The sequence below is a fragment of the Exophiala spinifera genome, assembly GCF_000836115.1.
Source record: "Exophiala spinifera strain CBS 89968 unplaced genomic scaffold supercont1.2, whole genome shotgun sequence".
NCBI lineage: Eukaryota > Fungi > Ascomycota > Eurotiomycetes > Chaetothyriales > Herpotrichiellaceae > Exophiala > Exophiala spinifera.
In genome coordinates this window covers 3,813,493-3,831,213 of record NW_015622514.1, presented here as the reverse complement: position 1 = coordinate 3,831,213, position 17,721 = coordinate 3,813,493, and the positions used below count along the sequence as shown (strand labels likewise).

General features: G+C 53.1%; 7 protein-coding genes across 7 annotated transcripts; 2 read left to right on the top strand and 5 right to left on the bottom strand.

The window, feature by feature from the left end:
- Positions 1–611: 611 nt before the first annotated feature.
- PV08_03692 (uncharacterized protein) lies at positions 612–2,036 on the bottom strand (the record flags this gene model as incomplete). The annotated part of the gene is made up of 4 exons (XM_016378043.1): positions 612–1,024; positions 1,080–1,108; positions 1,165–1,319; positions 1,383–2,036. 4 exons carry the CDS (start codon positions 2,034–2,036, stop codon positions 612–614), a joined length of 1,251 nt encoding a protein of 416 aa, XP_016239613.1.
- Positions 2,037–4,134: 2,098 nt separating this feature from the next.
- PV08_03691 (uncharacterized protein) lies at positions 4,135–6,115 on the bottom strand (the record flags this gene model as incomplete). The annotated part of the gene is made up of 5 exons (XM_016378042.1): positions 4,135–4,585; positions 4,663–5,627; positions 5,701–5,796; positions 5,853–5,886; positions 5,946–6,115. 5 exons carry the CDS (start codon positions 6,113–6,115, stop codon positions 4,135–4,137), a joined length of 1,716 nt encoding a protein of 571 aa, XP_016239612.1.
- Positions 6,116–7,509: 1,394 nt separating this feature from the next.
- PV08_03690 (uncharacterized protein) lies at positions 7,510–9,847 on the top strand (the record flags this gene model as incomplete). The annotated part of the gene is made up of 2 exons (XM_016378041.1): positions 7,510–8,365; positions 8,415–9,847. 2 exons carry the CDS (start codon positions 7,510–7,512, stop codon positions 9,845–9,847), a joined length of 2,289 nt encoding a protein of 762 aa, XP_016239611.1.
- A 392-nt stretch (positions 9,848–10,239) lies between these two features.
- PV08_03689 (uncharacterized protein) lies at positions 10,240–12,244 on the bottom strand (the record flags this gene model as incomplete). The annotated part of the gene is made up of 2 exons (XM_016378040.1): positions 10,240–12,057; positions 12,134–12,244. The coding sequence occupies 2 exons, from the start codon at positions 12,242–12,244 to the stop codon at positions 10,240–10,242; spliced, it is 1,929 nt and encodes a 642-aa protein (XP_016239610.1).
- A 524-nt stretch (positions 12,245–12,768) lies between these two features.
- Positions 12,769–13,340, bottom strand: PV08_03688 (uncharacterized protein; the record flags this gene model as incomplete). The annotated part of the gene is made up of 2 exons (XM_016378039.1): positions 12,769–13,170; positions 13,218–13,340. 2 exons carry the CDS (start codon positions 13,338–13,340, stop codon positions 12,769–12,771), a joined length of 525 nt encoding a protein of 174 aa, XP_016239609.1.
- Positions 13,341–13,857: 517 nt separating this feature from the next.
- PV08_03687 (uncharacterized protein) lies at positions 13,858–15,614 on the bottom strand (the record flags this gene model as incomplete). The annotated part of the gene is made up of 4 exons (XM_016378038.1): positions 13,858–13,986; positions 14,044–14,402; positions 14,475–15,300; positions 15,363–15,614. 4 exons carry the CDS (start codon positions 15,612–15,614, stop codon positions 13,858–13,860), a joined length of 1,566 nt encoding a protein of 521 aa, XP_016239608.1.
- A 957-nt stretch (positions 15,615–16,571) lies between these two features.
- Positions 16,572–17,687, top strand: PV08_03686 (adenosine deaminase; the record flags this gene model as incomplete). Its single annotated transcript, XM_016378037.1, has 1 exon — positions 16,572–17,687. The coding sequence occupies one exon, from the start codon at positions 16,572–16,574 to the stop codon at positions 17,685–17,687; it is 1,116 nt and encodes a 371-aa protein (XP_016239607.1).
- Positions 17,688–17,721: the final 34 nt, after the last annotated feature.

The following is a 17,721-nucleotide window of genomic DNA, read 5'->3' as shown; positions in this document are numbered from 1 at the left end:
ATGCGCTTCCGTAAGACTTTTATACAATACTGATGATGCCACCAAGAAAGGGTTGCCGGTCATGGCTATCGGGATGAGCGCCAGGGAACCGGAAGATTTGCAGTGGTTCACGACGGGGTAGGAGATTACCTGTATGTTGGTGCTAGCCTCACACTACCTTAAGCTTTGATTATCCACCGATACTGGAACAAAAACGATTTTCTGTTGTTACAAATGACTGGCCAGCAACGACCAGGTTATTGTCTATCCTATACTATATATACGTTGAAATGAAATCGACAGAAGCGACCAGTCTTTGAAACAAGGTTCACGTCATGCATGATGACTGCACGCCTCGCCCAATTGACGAGTACACATATCGTGGCCGAAGAGAGACTGAATATTCCGTCGTACCCCGGAAGCAGGTAATTTGGAACAGCCTTGGTACCCATTGAGTCTTCTGAACACGATAGCAGGTAGCCATGTATGCATGAAGCAGTGGCCGCACCTCAAACGCAGCTGTTGCTCACTTGCTGAACGTCGTTTAGATATCTGACCCTTTTACGTGTGTCATCAGTTGACGCTTGGTGAACGAGAACCAGAGTCAGAACGACCCAACACCGAGGTCCCAATCAGTGCTCATCTGGACCTTTTGGCAGGCACACAGGTGCCTGGACAGGCTTGTGAACGCGCAAGCACCACAAAAGGCAATCCTCCAAAGGCAAAAAATTAAGCATGGCCTCGTTGTATCTGTATGCCACCAGACAAATGGTACCTCCTACAATGGCGTCCATGATGAAATGATTCGCTGTCGCCACAATAACTGTCAGAATCAAGGCCGGGTAGGAAAACCCCAGGACCTGACACATTAGTTTGGCCAAAGATGGAATCCTGATGGTGGCGGTGAAGGCGTCGAAGCCGAATTTCGATGACCACGGCACAGGGATCGACACGCGGTAGCAACGCCCAGGGTGGGCAATCGGGAGCTGCATGATCGAGAGTCCAACTAACAGCGAGTAGCCGAAGTGGAGGGATGGCATTGCCGCTGGCTGGACGTTAGCGTTCTCCTTGATGCGCTCATTCTGGACACCACAGCATACCCAATTGATTTGTAAAGCGCCTTGTGTTACTGAGTACAAGTGTCAGTGAGCTCTGCACAACCCGCATGCCTTGCGAGATACTCACAAAACCGAAACAGCTCCGTCCCTGCCGTGAACCGTGTCGACGAAGCCGAAACTTCGAGCCTGCTCGACATGTCCAGGTGTTTTGGAATCACCCAACAGCCGGGGTGGCATGCAGGGCCAAGTTGAGAAGACGCAAAAGGCAAGCAGGTTGCAAATCTAAACCCAACAATTCAGTAAGATGAGCGATACCAAATGAGTCATGACGGTCGGATCACTCACGGCAAGGCTTCTGCGTTTGGATTCGTACAGGTACGGTCCTGATACAGGCTGGCGCCATCTCGCGAGCGTCCGATTGCGGGTAATAGCAAACCAATACAAACCGACCAAGAAGGTAATGGTTGCCGGTAGGTGGACATAGGAATAGATTCGGTTGATCCAGTACATTGCCCCGGGATACTGAAGGAAGAAGCGCTGGATGGCCGGTTCCCAAAAGATGTGGAGCCTCTGCTCCAGTCGGATGACCTGCAAGGCATGGTGACAAGCTACGTCGACAGTCGATTGCCGGAGTCTTTCAGCAAGCATGCCTCTGCCCATCTGGTAAATGCTGTAGATGAGAGCCCAGTACACAATCTCGATGAGAAACGGGAACCGAAGAAGAAGCCTGCTAGCAAGGCGGTTCTGGAAGACGGCAGTGTTGGGAGTATTGACGGTTTTCCGGAACCCAAAGATCGAGATCTCTCGCTGGCGCCATCGATCCTGATAGTTCCAAGCCACCGGTTCGACCTTCGTCACGGGACTGTCCGATCGCTCAATATCTGGTTGAGCCTCATGGGCGTACTGGTCAACAGGAGTGGTGAAGTCTCGATTGATCCAAGCGCCAAGGAAGATGATCAACGTGCCTATAGAAGGCTCTCCGAGACCGAGGAACCCCATTGCCGCTGCCAGTAACGACCTATTCTTCTTGAATTGGCTAGCCGCGAGGTTGCATGAGAAACGAGGCGCCGGTCAATGTCGAGTAGGACGAAACTGGATGTTTTTGAGACTCTGTGGCCGGGAAGAGGCCGAGACGGATCGGATGCTGGGAATGACCAGTGGTGAGGGTAAGACCAGTTGATTAAGAAGAAGGTGTAAGCCGAAGGACAAGTACAGAAGGACAGGTAACAAGTGGCAGGGGGGAAAAAGAATACCGAGATGACGAAACACGAACAGCAGGCATAGAGAGATTCCGAGAGGGAGACACAACAAGTCATTCAGGACGACAAGGCACAAGGCTGACTAGCCCGTCTGCTCGTGCCGATACGAGTAATGGAAGCAACTGCCTCGAGGAAGAGGAGCACCGGGCAAGGCTTCCGGCAGGCAACATGGGTCTGATCACCATTGTCGTTTCCAAGAAGGGGTCGTCTTGCGAAATGCTATGGATTCCACCGTGACCTAGAATAGCCATCAGCATGGTACAAAGGGATGCAGAACAGGTTAGAAAACCCCGTAATGGGTCAGACGCAGCATCTCTTGAAACTTGAACGGCAGGGCGATCGGCTGGTTGTGCCACTCGCAGCCTCCACATTGCGAAGCTCTGGATAGAATTGCCATTGCGGCATTGCCATCACCCACAGATCTTGTGTCGTCGTGTGATTAGTTTCCGGATCCTTCACAGGTGCAGATCGCAACCCAGTCATGAATAAGTGACAGCAATGACATCCGGGCGAAACCGACTGGAGACAGATGGGGACTTTCGCAGTGCCCATCACACGCTTGGCGATAGCTTGGAGTCAGCACGGATACGAAACCTCCGAGCTGGAAATCTTCATCCAACGACCGTCATTATTATTTGTACAAGTTGAGAGGAAACGAGATTCCAGCCTATCTTCGTCCCAGCTTTGCTCGCATCTCCGGGCTCCGACTGTCACTTGGGCAGTAGTGACACCAAGATCTGCTCCGGAGCCGGGAAGACGACATCATTCATTCCCCTTGTACGGAGTATTCGGGGAGGTTTTGGTCCCTTGGGAAGGCCTCGTTCGAATTGTTGAGATGCTGAGATATTGTGGAGGACGGAACGGCGAAGAAGGCTGTGTTGAAAGTGACAGCCTAACGGGGTAGAAGGATTTGGGTAGTTGGCGAGATTGGAGGTTGGCAAGTTTGAAACCCTTACGAGGTATGTACGAGCAGTACGAGCAGTACGAGCAGTACGAGCACCTGTGTCCACTGACCCAGAGCACTGCAAGTTGTATTTGTGACTTGTATTACCTGAGGCTGTGTGTACCGCGGCGGAGATCAATTTGCCGGAGGCTTGGACTGTGTTTGTACTTATGAGTGGTCCCCAACTTGGGGGCGGACACTGGGGGCCTTATGAGCATGATCTGGGCTGTCCAAGGTCCAAGCTACAGGCTACAGGCCACAGGCCACAGGTACGCGTCAGTGCCTCGTACTTCAAACTTGTACTCGTCTTGCATCGCTGATTCAGTGTACCTCGTATGCTCCGAGATGAACCTACTCGTAATACTGTTTAAATTGCAACAGGAAACATGCTCCGGCCGGGCGGTTCTGAAACCCATCCGGAGGCTTGCGGCTGGCTCCTTTGACCAGGTCCATTTCTGGTGAAGCGTGGGCTTAGTGAGGCTGATCGGAGCAGAACATGCAATTCCTCCCTGGGGCCTGAAATGCCTTCCAAGGTTATTTCAACATACTCGAATCCTCAGCCCAGAGACGCATTGCTTTTGACCTACGGATTACAATTTGGCGAACATCTCCCGTGATCCCAAAATTCCACCTGATCCCGTGTGATCCGTACATGCAGTGTGAAAATTTCAGATCAACCGCGTGCCAAACACAATAGTTCACGCTCACCCGCGCTGCCGGGCAATCTCTCCGGATTGTTCTGGTAACGTTCATCATTATGCACCAGTCTGTGCCTCCTCACCCTTCAGAGTATTATACATTCACAACACGGTTTGAGAAGATAGGATGGCCATAATGTTTTTTGCATGAAGCCTACTGCTCTGCGCCGCTTCACACCGCGGTGCAGGTGCAGCTCTCAAGCGTACTCTTCCTGATGGGCCGTTTTGTTGTTTTCTCCTGAAAGGTCATTTCGTTCCGTCTCACCGCTGTACACACCTCGTTCTGGCTTTGGAATTTCGGCTGTGCCTGCTTCCCTCTGGATCCTGGCCATTTCGGCGGCCGGCGGTGGAACCCATTTGGCACTCTTTCTCGGGCTGACGTGTTCCAGGTACATTGTGTCTATTTCCTCGAGCGTCCGTCCTTGTCCCTCGATGACGAAGAAGTAGACCAAGATTCCTGCGACAACGTTACACGCTGCAAAGACATAGCCATATCTGAAATCGATGGCAGCCGTGATGAATGGGGTGAAGAAGGCAATCAGGAAGTTCCAAATCCAATTGCTGGCGGTAGCAAGAGACATGGCCTTGGCTCGGTACTTGGAGGGATAGATTTCCGCTTGGATTGTCCACACCATCGGACCCCAGGTGCTATGAACGGTCAGCAAGAACATCCAATGCCAGTGCCTCGAGCGTGTTTGTCGTGACCCCGGGGGGAAGGAACTTACGTTGCAAAACCCAGGATGAAAAGACAAGCGAAGACGATGAGAGCCACGCCGGCGGAAGGCGTTCGGGCAGGGTCATCAAGGTCCAGACTAAAATGTCCCACGGAAGCGAAGATCATGAAGCACACAAACATCCACATGCTTCCAGCAATGAGGGACTTTCTACGGCCGTAATGCTCAACGAGGTACAAGCCAATGAAGGTCACTCCCCAGTTGATGCCGTTCAAGATCATCTGCGTCACGAACGAGCTGATTTGGACCGATTGAAAGATGGTGGTGCCGTAGTAGAAGAAGTAATTGGCACCGGTCAGCTGCTGAAACATCTGGAGCGCCATACCCAGCAGGAGTCTGTACCGCATGCGAGGGGCCCTCCACATGCCAATGAATTCGCTGACGGGGTTACCCTTGGTCTGCACCTCGGCGCGAAGCTTGTTGTCGATCTCTTCCATCTGCACGTGGACGCTGTAGTGATGCGCAGGAGCGCCGTACACTTTCATGAGGGTTTCCTTCGCCCGCTCTCTTTGTCCTCTTCGGTAGTCATACCGAGGGGTCTCTGGAAAAAAAAGAATGCCGACACCAAGAATGATGGTCCAGAGCCATCCGAGTCCAATGACAATACGCCACGAGCCAGAATTTGACCTTTGATGAGTATATGTCCCATAGTTGAAGCAAGCCGCCAGAAAGATGCCCAGGGTGATGAAAAGTTGATAGGTGCACACCAGGGCTCCTCGGATCCAGGGCGGAGATGTCTCGGCCTGATACATGGGGACAAGCAAACTGAGAGCACCGACGCCGAAACCGGCGACAAGACGACCGACCATGACTTGCACCCAGCTCGTGTTGGCAGCGATTTGGATCACAAAGCCAACAGCAACGATGAGGCACCAGGCGGAAATGGACAGCCGACGGCCCATGCGGTCAGCGATCGGAGCTGCGACCAAGGCGCCAATCAATGTGCCAATCGACAACTAGTGCTGTTAGAGACGTATTCGGCATAAGACCGAGATGAGAGACGGAGAGAGAGAGACGGGTGTCACCTACCAGACCGACAATCAAACCAGATCTGACGTTGCTGAAATGGGGGGTGCCATCGGGCTTGCGCTGCCCAAAACGATCGAGGAAATCCGGCATTTCAAGCTGCATCTGGTTAGAGGATCCTTCACGACGATGTCAGCGAGGCAGGAAAGACTTACAAAGCCTGAAATCTGACCGGTGTCGTAACCGAAGCTGGATATGCAGCGTTAGCAACAATGCTCTCCTTCTGGGCCGAGCAAGAAGCTCCTCACATCAAACCACCCATCGACACAAGAACTCCCATGAGAAAGGATCTCCATGTTACGCGGCGAAGAGGGGAATAGTCGAGCGACGCAAGCGAGGCCCTGGTGTCTGTTCCCTTTTCAGAGTTGGGGTTGTACTGGTCGAAGTGGACGGTCATGAAGGCTGTTTGGGGAGCCATGGTGATTGCAGGGAGCCCAAAGAGAAGCAAGCTCTCAATTACAGAGCAAGTTGACCTGAAGGGACGGGCAGGCGGCGTCTTGTATACTCGTGCATGGCGATGCAGCTGTGGATGGAAGAGGGGACCAAACTACCATGTAGGAATGACGCATACCCACATCAATACGTCACAGAGCACGAGGCAAGAACTAGTTCTAGGAGCAGATCACCAACGACTGGCGCGATCGAGCCACAAGAATAAAATCACCACCCACCCTGGCTCGAGGACGACGAGTGCGGAAGACTGGGTCGGAGATGGGCCATGGTAGCAGGCGGTAGCTGCAACGTTACCTTTTGCGCTGAGTGCAAGTGTTGTTTCAGGCGGAGAATGGGTCAGACTCCTGGCACGAAGAAGGGATTTGTTCGGCTTTTCAGACACCCACATTCTCTCTCTCGCTCTCTTTGCTGGGGCGACCTCAAGAGAAGCCACCAGCCACTGGCCATGAGGCTGAAATGGCACCAAAGGCAAAGCAAAAACTCGTCTAATAACGCTGTGACTTCAACGAAGCCGGCAGCTGATAGTGATATCTGTATACATACCTAACTGTCCAGTAGTACTGGAAAAAAGACGGCCTGGTGAGCCTCCCACGACTCAGAGGGATTAGAATGTGGGCTAAGAATTTAGTGATCCAGCATCGGGGGTTTGATAGGTACAGACGGTCATGTAGAGACCACTAGGGATTCCCACATTGTCATCGGCGCTCTCTTTAGGCCATTGATCGACCTCACACAGCAATTTATTTCGCCTTGTGGTGGAGCGCACTACGCGATCTGCTGCCTGAAATGACCTCATCCTCTTGGCTGCGAAACCTGCTGGCGTTGTTCCCGGTCACGAGTATTTTGCTGAGCAAGGCATCAAGACAATGTATACTGGGTAGCCAGCCACCTGCAGGCGACTCTATGCTCGTACCAGGGTATCGCAGACATGATGGAACAAGATGCTCGGACGTCGCCTGACTCTCTGCACCGCGCCCTTATGACTTACTTGCACTTGCTACTCTCAAGCCCACGCGCCGGGGCAGCCTGCTGGACGGCCATAGCATTCGCGATGACATGGCCTTGAGCCTTGACATTTGGCTCGTTGCAGGTGCCAAAAAAGCAAAGCGTGAGTCTGTTGCTGCTGATGGAAGTCGAGTCAAGCTTTGAGACTGCTATCCGACTTTCTCGCAGCATCCCCCCAACCAAACACCCCCCCCCCCTCGGCCGACCTTCCCCAGTAGCCTGATCGCGTCGGCCGAGTGCGCAATTGCGTCAGCCAGGAAGCTCAGGTCCCTCGTGTATCTCCGCAACGACTGTTCGTACGACTGCGAGGACCCTCGACTCTCTTCTTTGTTCAGTCAGAGCAATGTTCACGCCATGGATGAACAAACTCCTCTCATTTCCTCTGTCCGCGTAGAACGGAGGACTAGACGATACCACCACTCAGTCATCCGTCGCTTCTGTACTGTCGCCTTATCGAGCATTCTCATCGTGATTGTCATATGCTTCTTCCTGCCTTTTGCGCTGCTTCCAAGGGGCCACGATTCACTCACCGCATACCTCCCTTGGTCTCGCCTCTTCCCGAAAGCATGGCCCCAGAGCACGGGAATCACGTACAGCGAGCTTCAAGCTCTGCTCTTGGAGACCCCGAACGAGGACAAAGTTCGTGCGTGGAGCAAGTACTATACTGCCGGCCCACATCTTGCCGGCAAGAACCTTAGCCAGGCCATCTGGACACGAGAAAAATGGGAAGAGTTTGGAGTCAAGTCGGACATTGTGGCCTACGACGTCTATATCAACTACCCTGTCTCACACCGACTCGCTTTGCTGCAAGGAGACAAAGTCGAGTACGAGTGTAGCTTGGAAGAGGACATCATCGACGAAGACCCGAGCACGGCTCTCCAGGACCGTATACCGACCTTCCACGGCTACTCCGCAAGTGGCAATGTCACCGCCCCGTACGTCTATGTCAATTTCGGTACATATCAGGATTTTGAAGATCTACTGGCTGCAAATATCAGCCTGGCTGGAAAGATTGCCTTAGCAAAATATGGAAAAATCTTTCGCGGTCTCAAAGTCAAGCGAGCACAAGAGTTGGGTATGATTGGAGTCGTCATGTACTCCGACCCACAAGAAGACGGGGAAATCACGGAGGAGAATGGCTACAAGCCATATCCTGAAGGCCCAGCCAGGAATCCAAGCAGCGTGCAGCGAGGCAGTACGCAGTACCTGAGTACGTTGAATAGGCTTCGATACTGACACAAGACTGACAGGTGTTGCAGGCACTCTCCCGGGAGATCCAACCACGCCCGGTTACCCATCAAAGCCAGGAGTGCCGCGGGTCGATCCTAACGGCTCCACTCCCAAGATACCGTCGCTACCAATATCATACGCCGACGCGCTTCCTCTGCTGAAAGCTCTCAATGGGTACGGGCCCAACGCAAGCTCATTCAGCGATGCCTGGCATGGCGGTGGGCTGGGATATAAAGGAGTGGACTACTACATTGGACCGTCGCCGAGCGATTTGACTCTGAATCTGGTCAATGAGCAAGAATATGTTACGACGCCCCTCTGGAACGTAATTGGTGTAATCAACGGCACGGTCCCTGACGAGGTCATTGTCCTCGGAAACCACAGAGATGCCTGGATCGCAGGGGGTGCCGGCGATCCAAATTCTGGCTCTGCCGCCCTCAACGAGGTCATCCGCTCTTTTGGTGAGGCACTCAAGGCTGGTTGGAAACCGTTCCGTACCATTGTGTTTGCAAGCTGGGACGGAGAAGAGTACGGACTGGTTGGCTCAACGGAATGGGTCGAAGAATACCTTCCCTGGCTGTCCTCCAGCACGGTGGCGTACCTCAATGTCGACGTTGGAAGCCGTGGCAAACATTTTGATGCTGCAGCATCACCCTTGCTCAACAAGCTGATTTACAATGTGACGGACACTATACCTTCACCCAACCAGACCGTTAAAGGGCAGTCTGTTGGCGACACTTGGAGCGGCAAGATTCGCACAATGGGCTCCGGCAGTGACTTTACCGCATTTCAAGATTTCGCCGGTATCCCGTCCCTCGATCTTGGATTTGGCAGCGGTCCAAAGGATGCAGTCTATCACTACCATTCGAATTACGACAGCTTCCATTGGATGGACAAGTACGGTGACAAAGATTGGCACTACCACGTCGCAGTGACGAAGATCTGGGCATTGCTCGCCGCTCAGTTGGCCGAATCCGCAGTTTTGCCTCTTAGCGCAAAGGACTATGCACAAGGCCTTGGAAATTACCTCGAAGACGTCAAGGAAAGGTCGAAAAAGTCGCTTATCTCATCAAGTTTCAGCTTCCAGCACTTGGACAAGGCCACCGCAAAATTGCATCATGCGGCCTCGCACTTTGATGCTTACACGACACAATTAAAGGATAGACTGGGAGAGGACATCCCATGGTGGAAGTGGTGGAAAAAGGTCAGGCTTTACTACGAGGTTAGGAGAGTGAATGCAAAGTACAAGCTGCTGGAGAGACAATTCCTCTTTCCAGGTGGGCTTGACGATCGATCCTGGTTCAAACATGTGGTATTTGCTCCAGGGCGGTGGACTGGTTATGCCGGTGCAACATACCCCGGGCTCGTGGAGAGCTTCGAGGACAACAATACCACGAATGCAGAACGCTGGAGTGAGATTATTGTTGATAGGCTGCACGCAGCCACCAGTTTACTGTCATGATAATTGATAGAATGTAACTCGAGATGAAATGTGGTCAAACTCTTGACTAGCTGGGAAGCATTCCTGAACCACTCCTGCTAAGCCTGAGGAAACGTGAGCCATTCCACCTCGTTACCATCGGTGGGGCTTCTCGGTAAATCGGTCTGACTCACTGTCACCAGTTGAGAGCTGTGGGCGGGATCATTCAGTATGCTGATGAACGGGTTTCACACGTGGACTAGGTTAGAGTATGGATTCACGGCGAAGTATATCGCGATGGGTGTCACGCTTGGAGATAGGGGGAATTCAAGAAGATCGTGGCTCGATATAGAATATGCAATGTGTTATCAAGATCGTCCACCTCACATGTGTACGTATGTATACCATACACACCGCGGACTGTGTCATCATCATCAGTAATAACTTGTGCCGCCGGCACCCAGACCACTCCTAGTGGCCCCAAGATCACTGCTGTACCTGCGCGCCCCAGTGGGAATCACGCCGGGCCCGAGACCAATAGGACTTGCGACGCGGTGCAAGCGCGGGCTATGACGACCTGGATCAAGATGGACCTCGCGCGAGGGTGTAGCTGCCAGCAGTCTGTTGTCGCCGTCGTCGTCCTCAAACACATCCGAGAATGATCCGAGCGTCGTAGACCTTCTGGACTGAGCAGCGCTGGTCGGTATTGCAGAAGGCTTTGCTGCAGAACCCTTTCCCGGTTGAACATCCGTGACAAATACGTCGTCAGCTTCAGTGTCATAGGCATCGCCATCATCATCGTCGTCGTCGTCGTCGTCATCCTGGGTACTACTGAAACCTTCCAGCTCCACAAGCATCCAGATTGGCACAGAACCGACGATAGCAACCAAGGCCAACGTCCACCATGGGACAATGACATATCCAATGTCGACGCCAACTGTGAACATGGCGCCGGAGAGTGCTGGACCTGCCGCCCTCCCGATAGCAGAAATGCTGGTGGCAACACCATTCAGGGTGCCGAGAACCTTGAGACTCGCGGCGCTGTTGGTGAGCAAGATGGTCGAGCAGGGGAAAGCGAAGATTCCAGCGAATCCCTTGAACAGCATTAGAACCATCATTACCCCTTGCCTGGAGGAGTCGCTTGGCAGAAGTGCGGTGAAGGGTACCGCCAGGTAGACCAACGGAAAGGTCAACGCACACGCCTTGAGACAGTTCAACACGCCGTACTTTCTTGCGAATGGCGGGAAAACGAAGAATTGAATGAGCATGCCGAAGACGCCGTAGACGGTGAAGAGCAAGCCGATCCGATTTGAATCAATGCCAAAACCGCCGGAAAACTTGAGGAAGAGCGAATATGCCTGGGCCCGAGGAGGGTCTCGCACTGATTGTTGTGCGACGGGGAAATGCATGAAAATGGGCAAGAGCTGGTCAAAGGCGACCGAATGCATGGCCAAGAAGGTGTAGACGACCAAGTTGATGTTGGATTGCCTGGAGAAGACCTCTGACCAGCCTGGATTCTGCTTGGCCGGTCGAACATTGTGCTTAGCAATGGGCGAAGACATTTCGCTTGTGTCGCCGCCCGGGAGAAAAGGCTCTGCCTCGTCGTCGTCGTCCGTGGACCATGACCACGCCCTTCGTCGTCGCTGTTTCCGATGCCGAGAACACGGCGTGAGGAGGAGCTGGCCCAACAGGAGCCCGTAGTCCTTGCGTGACCTTTTGTCTTCCAGAGTCTCGTGCAAGTACAGAAATCCGGCCGCGATGCCGAACAGGAACAGCAGGCTGATCAGCAAATTGGGCAGAGCAAACGGATATTCCTTGAGAAACCGGATCTTGCCAAAGAGCTGCGGATACCGTTCCACGGGGTGGACTAGCGAGCCCCCGAATGACGGGCCGAAAATGCTGCCTATGTTCCAGACCAATGGCATGATGCTGAATGCTCGAGGCTGTAGCTCTTTCTGCGGAACCAGTTCTGCAACGGCGGTCCGTATTATGCCCACATTGCCATTCGACAGTCCTTGCAATGATCGTGCAATGAAGGCCCAGACCAGGCTTTTGGAGAAGCCGAACAAGATGCTCGAGAGCATCGTGCACGTCAAAGCGACAAGGATGATGGGTTTGCGACCGAAACGATCCGATGCTCTCCCCCAGGCGATGCCGGTCAAGCATTGGGAAAGAGAGAAGATGGCAGACATGAGCCCGGCCCACCTGGCAACGTCGTCGTCGGGAACGTTGAAGGACTGTATCATCTCAGGCTGTACTGGAGTGTCAGCGACAGCGACAGCGACAGTGACAGCAGCCGGCAGGCGAGGATGGTCTTCAACAACTCACAATGTAGGGATAGACCGAGGTCATGGCCACCGGTTCCGCGAATCGACATATCGCAAGGATGAGGAGCTGCTGCTTCGGCAGCTGGAGGGTTTTGCTCGCATCCTTGACCATGGCTCTAGGGCTCTTCGCTGGTGCTGAGCCATGAGTCGGACTGGCTGCGCTCGAGGAAAAGAGAGAAAGAGGGTGAGGTGTAGGGCTGCGAGGCGGCTGCGAGGTCTCATGCAGATGAGGTAGGTATCTCGTACGATCCGTCGAGACAGCCTTCACAAGGCGCAGCTTGACCGGGGTTCCAGTTGGAGTAGGGAATGAACAGTGGGATTTTCACCCTATGAGAAGACGTGGGATTGTGAAAAGTGGGCGAGAGCGTCGGCAAAGCGGCATCGAAGGCGAGGGGTTTTTATATGCGGGCCACTACGAGAGGCGACAGCCTTGTACTTGTAGAGAGACCGAGGACGCAGCCTTGTCATCATGATCCGCATGCAACGGCTGTTAGTTTCGAGTTTGTTCACGAATTGGTATGTTGTTCATTGCTATCGACCTCGCCGCCTACTGGCCTCAATTTCCTGCCTAGCATGTGAACTTCATCAAGTACTTGGTCGATGTGTTGCTGAGACTGTCACCTCATTGGAAGTTCGCTACAACGACCTGATTCCCTGATCCATCTCCTCGTCCATCTCAAGCATGAGAAGCAACTTTACAGCTTCCTCTCGTTCCCTCTGATACCCTGCTGCGCTGTGTCCATAGGTGCCTTCTGGAACAAATCCATCCGGATAGTGTTGCTTGAGAAGATCCTCTCGGAAGCGCTCCAGCCGTGTTATGGCACGGCGCACTTCGCGCTGTGCTGCTTCAAGACGCGCTGCTTCTCGGCTACGCAATTCTTCACGACGCATTTCACGCCTCGTCTTTTCCGCCGACTGTTTGATCGGTTGTGTGTCGCTTTCTTGGGCCCCACGAGTCTCATTCTCTGCCTGCTGAGTCCTAGGCGTAGTGTCGGCAGGATCTTCGTTCGAACCAGTTGCAGGCGCAACATTGTCGGCCTAAATCAGTGAGTAAAGACATAAATGTAGACTTGTAATCCACATACAAGGGCGCGAGCGGCGCGACGAGCTTCGCGACGAGCGCGAGCAGCACGACCGCCATGATTTGGACCACGAGGACGACGTCTTCTGCTACCGTCCTTCTTGCCAGCCGAGTCTTGGGAGGCCATTTTGACCTGATGGTGGGCAGAAGATGAGATAGAGGATAAGAGTCGTCAGTCAAGGATCTGAAAAATGAAAAGCCTACCTAGGTAACAGTTGAATTGAAAATTAAACCCATGGCGCCAAGCAAGAGAAGGAAATGATAGTGAAGGCAAGAATAGTGAGTGAGGCTTGCTATCACCGACGAGATAGCTGAAGCTGGTGAAGCCTTGAAATACCATACTTCCCTGTTGAGAGTTTCCCTTATTGCCTAGGGCAACAGGGAAAACGCCCACCCCAAATAAGGCCATTAGGCTAAACCGCGGCAACAGATGCATTTATTTTGTTACGACGGTCAAGGTATCAGGGCGAACGATAGATGAGCACGAGGGGTGCTGACCAAACAGTGCTTAGTTGTGCTAAGAAGGATAGAGACAAGAGAGGATGACGATGCGTTCGTATTTCGGTATCGAGAGTTTTTCAATCGCCGGGACCAAAGCCTGTCGAGTACACTTCGTTTTCTGAAAGGAAAATCCATGAGACGCATCAACGTCCGAATTTCTTCAGCTCCAATGATCGGAGGACTGGGTAGAGCATGGTCACAATCACGAGCACAAAGTAGTTGCCCACATCTCCACCATATGCGCCGATTGGTTTGGCTGCAGGACCAATGTACTAGACTGGAAGTCAGTGAAAGTTGCGGATCTGATGTCGAGACTGTCACAAACGTACCCAAGTTTGAGCCATGCCGACGAAAGCAATGCCTATGCCAGCCAGGAGTGTAGAAATTCCTGCCAGGCCTACGGGCATCCGATCTTTGTCTTGCCAACCCTCGACGTCGTAACCAATCTTTGGACGGAAGTAGAAGACCTCAATGGCGAGGATAACGCCGAAGCAGATGGTCCAGTATCCAATAAGGCTGAGTGAGTTGCTGATGATCGAATGAAGAACGTGTCGGCCACCCCACGCCAACCCAAGACTGATTGCGGCAAGGAGCGTGTTCCAGATGATACGGGGAACAGCGAGGAAATGTCGGCCCCAGAGCTGGATCGACAACGAGGAGGAGTACAGTATTGCGACTTCGTTTCCAACTGTCACACCTATGTATCAGTACTACCGCTTTGAACGGAAGGTAAAACCACGCAGGGTGAATTTGCACTTACTGAATGATAACGTGTACATAACCCCGACGAATTTTGCAAACCCCGAAGGCCGTAGAGTCGCAACGATCAACGCACCAAAGCCACCAGTATCATACACATTTCCCATATCTTCATGACTGGTGATAATTCCGCCTAGCAGGTTGCCAAGGACAGTCACGAAGATCGTAGGCACAGCCAGCCCAGTCCACGTCAAAGAGAACAGCATCCACTTATTGGTGTCAGTCGGGTAGTGTATGTAGTAATCGCCAGACATCGAGCACCACGCCGCTGCTCCACCAAAGATAATGGCAAAGTACGACAGGGCTGATCCGGTCTCGTCGAGCCCCGAGAGCTGTGATCGTCCTGGATGTGGGTCATAGTACCGAGCGGACAAGCCGTAATCGCAGAGAAGGAGAACGAAGATCAGAATCCAGGCGACCGACTCGTACCAGTGAATGATTCGGAAGCCAAAGAATGAGACAGCATACGAGACGGCTACCACGATGATGATACCGGCGACATCAGTGATGGAGTTATCACTGACAGCTGCCAATAGTTGTCCCGCGACAATGCAGTTGATGGTGCCGAACCCGACGTTCACTGCAATGTTGAGAAGGCCACAGAGCTTCGATCCCAAGATACCGAATGCAAAGCGGGAGGCGGCGATCTGTCGCAGTCCCAAAGCCGGGCACAGAGTAGCCGTAAATGCAGGCACAATGGAGCCTGTGGCGGCTCCAATAACGGTCAGTCCAATGGACTTATTAACCGACAATCCAAAGGTTGGCCCCAGCATTCCAAGAGTGATGTAGCCAGGCGACATGAGCAAGGAGAACCAAAAGATGACCATCTGCTCTCAGTGTTAACGGGGGCCCTCAAAACGAGGGAGGCCCAATCGCCGGGGGCACTCACATTCAGCACATGAGGAGGGTGTCGCTCGCTGTCGGGAATGCGTTCAGCACCCATACCCTCGATCTTGAGCTTGCGATCGAGCCAGAGCTCCGCTTCACGGAGTTTGCGCAGTACCGCATTGCCCTCCTGGATCTTGATAACATCGACCTCACCATGACCGAGGCGTGTGGTGTTCTCGTCAACAACGCCATTCTCGAGGGAAGGAGGAGGGTCTGTGGCAGTGGCGCCCACCTTGACTTCGGATTCCTTCATGGTCGACGTCTTATCGGAAAAGTGAAAGAACTGGAATTCAGTGACGATGTCGCGCTGGCCCAAGTTGAGCCGCTGCAAGAGAACCTTGAAAGGGCAGAAGCACAATGTCCAACCTTCTAATACACCTACATTGTCCCGACAAGGGCAGCATTCTCCGTATTTATGGGCTTCGAGACCAGACCCTGATAAAGGATCCATTCATACACATTGGCGGCAATGCGGTGGTGCACCAGCATCGGCCGCCCCAAGACCTCAAAGAACGATCATCTGTCCTTCGCGTTGCCCCAAGACATCGGCTCGGAAATCTAATCATGGAAAGCGGATAGTAATTAGTTTTGGCCTCCACCCCGGTGAAGCTCCGTGTATCTGAATTGTCTTGGCTCCCTTATCCCGATTAGGCTTCTATCTGCGTCGAATGCTTGCAATATTGACAATGACCGCCGCGGCTTGCTATCAGAGACCCCCGACACGTCTTGAATTTCCCAAGAACAACTCTGTATATGCAGATTCGATGGAGATCGAAGACGGCCTGTGCACTATCGTTGAGGGTCACCGGCGGATGCCGATGTACAACACCTCATCTTGGGGGCGCCTTGGTAAAGTCTGCCCGGTGCCGTGCTTCGATCCCTAAGTCGGCAACCGGGTTATCTGGAAGACTGGAAATCCTGACACAACTCATTGACTCCCATTTGAACGGGCATCTCCCAATGTCCCGTGGTGTGGTCCCAAAGCTCGTCCAAGCCACTGCCTACAAAGCAGGACCATCTCTCTGGTCTAGGCGCGGAGGAGAGCCAGCGACGTTTTGTCGGAGTCGTATTCAACATTCATCACACGATTTGTGTGCACCTTAACGGGAAGATCCGAACACCTTCCTCATTCACTACTTGCAAAAGAAACGCCTAGCAGAACGACTATCCCAAGGGATTTGGACAATCTTCAAGGGACCTCACCATTACAATGGCGGCTGACGAGAAATTCATGCCGCTAGAAGAGCGCAAGGCACTCCGTGCGGAACTGGCGGCAGGGGACGACTACCCTTTTATGCTCGCCCTCCCTAAAGTTGAGCTACATCTCCATATCGAGGGCACCCTGGTCCCGGAGTTGCGATGGAAAATCGCTCAGCGCAACAAGATGACGCTTATAAACCCACGTAGCAGTCAACCCTACGAGAGTGTGGAACAGCTGGCCGCTAACTACGAAACCTTCACGTTCTTCGAGTCCTACTACGAGGGGTTCAAGGTCCTGTTGACGAAACAGGACTATTTCGACCTGGCGATGAATTACTTCGAGAGAGCAGCGGCCATGAATGTGCGCTATGTCGAGGTATTCTTCGACCCACAGGGCCATACGCAGCGGGGGGTTTCGTGGGACACGTTTATGAGCGGGTTCAAGGAGGCCAGTACAAAGGCAGAGCAAGAGCTGGGAGTCAGGTCGGCGTGGATTATGTGTATCCTCCGTGACGAGTCCCCGGAGTCGGCCATGGAGCACTACGAAGCGGCGCTGGACTACCGCGACATGATCATCGCGCTGGGTCTTGACTCGGTCTCATACAAGCTGCCGCCGTCACTGTTCGAGAACGTCTGGTCACGAGCCCGAGCCGACGGCTATTTCAAGCTGACCGCCCACTGTGACAACGGTGCCGAAGAGGACGTCTGGGACCACATCCGCGAAACTGCTTGTCAAGTGGGTGGCTACGGAGCCGACCGAATTGACCACGGTGTCGACGCGGCCGACGACGCGGCCCTGATCAAGATCATCAAGGAGCGCGGCTTAGGCTTGACTCTCTGTCCATGTGCGTATCTACGCCATTATCCCGTGGAGGCCATGTACTCCAAGATCGCGCTGTTATACAAAGAGGGCGTCAAGTTCTCGATCGGTAGCGATGATCCGGCATATATGGATGACAACTGGCAGGTCAACAATATGCTTGTCGTCAAGCATAAGTGCGGCCTGAGTGACGAGGACATGGTTGTGGTATGCAAAAATGCAGTGGACATGTGTTGGAGCACGGCGGAAGTGAAGAAAGCCATATCTGAAGAGATTGACCAGGTGTGGGAGAAGTATAGAAAGTAAACAAGGCGAAAGAATCGGTTTCAGTGGTCGTCTC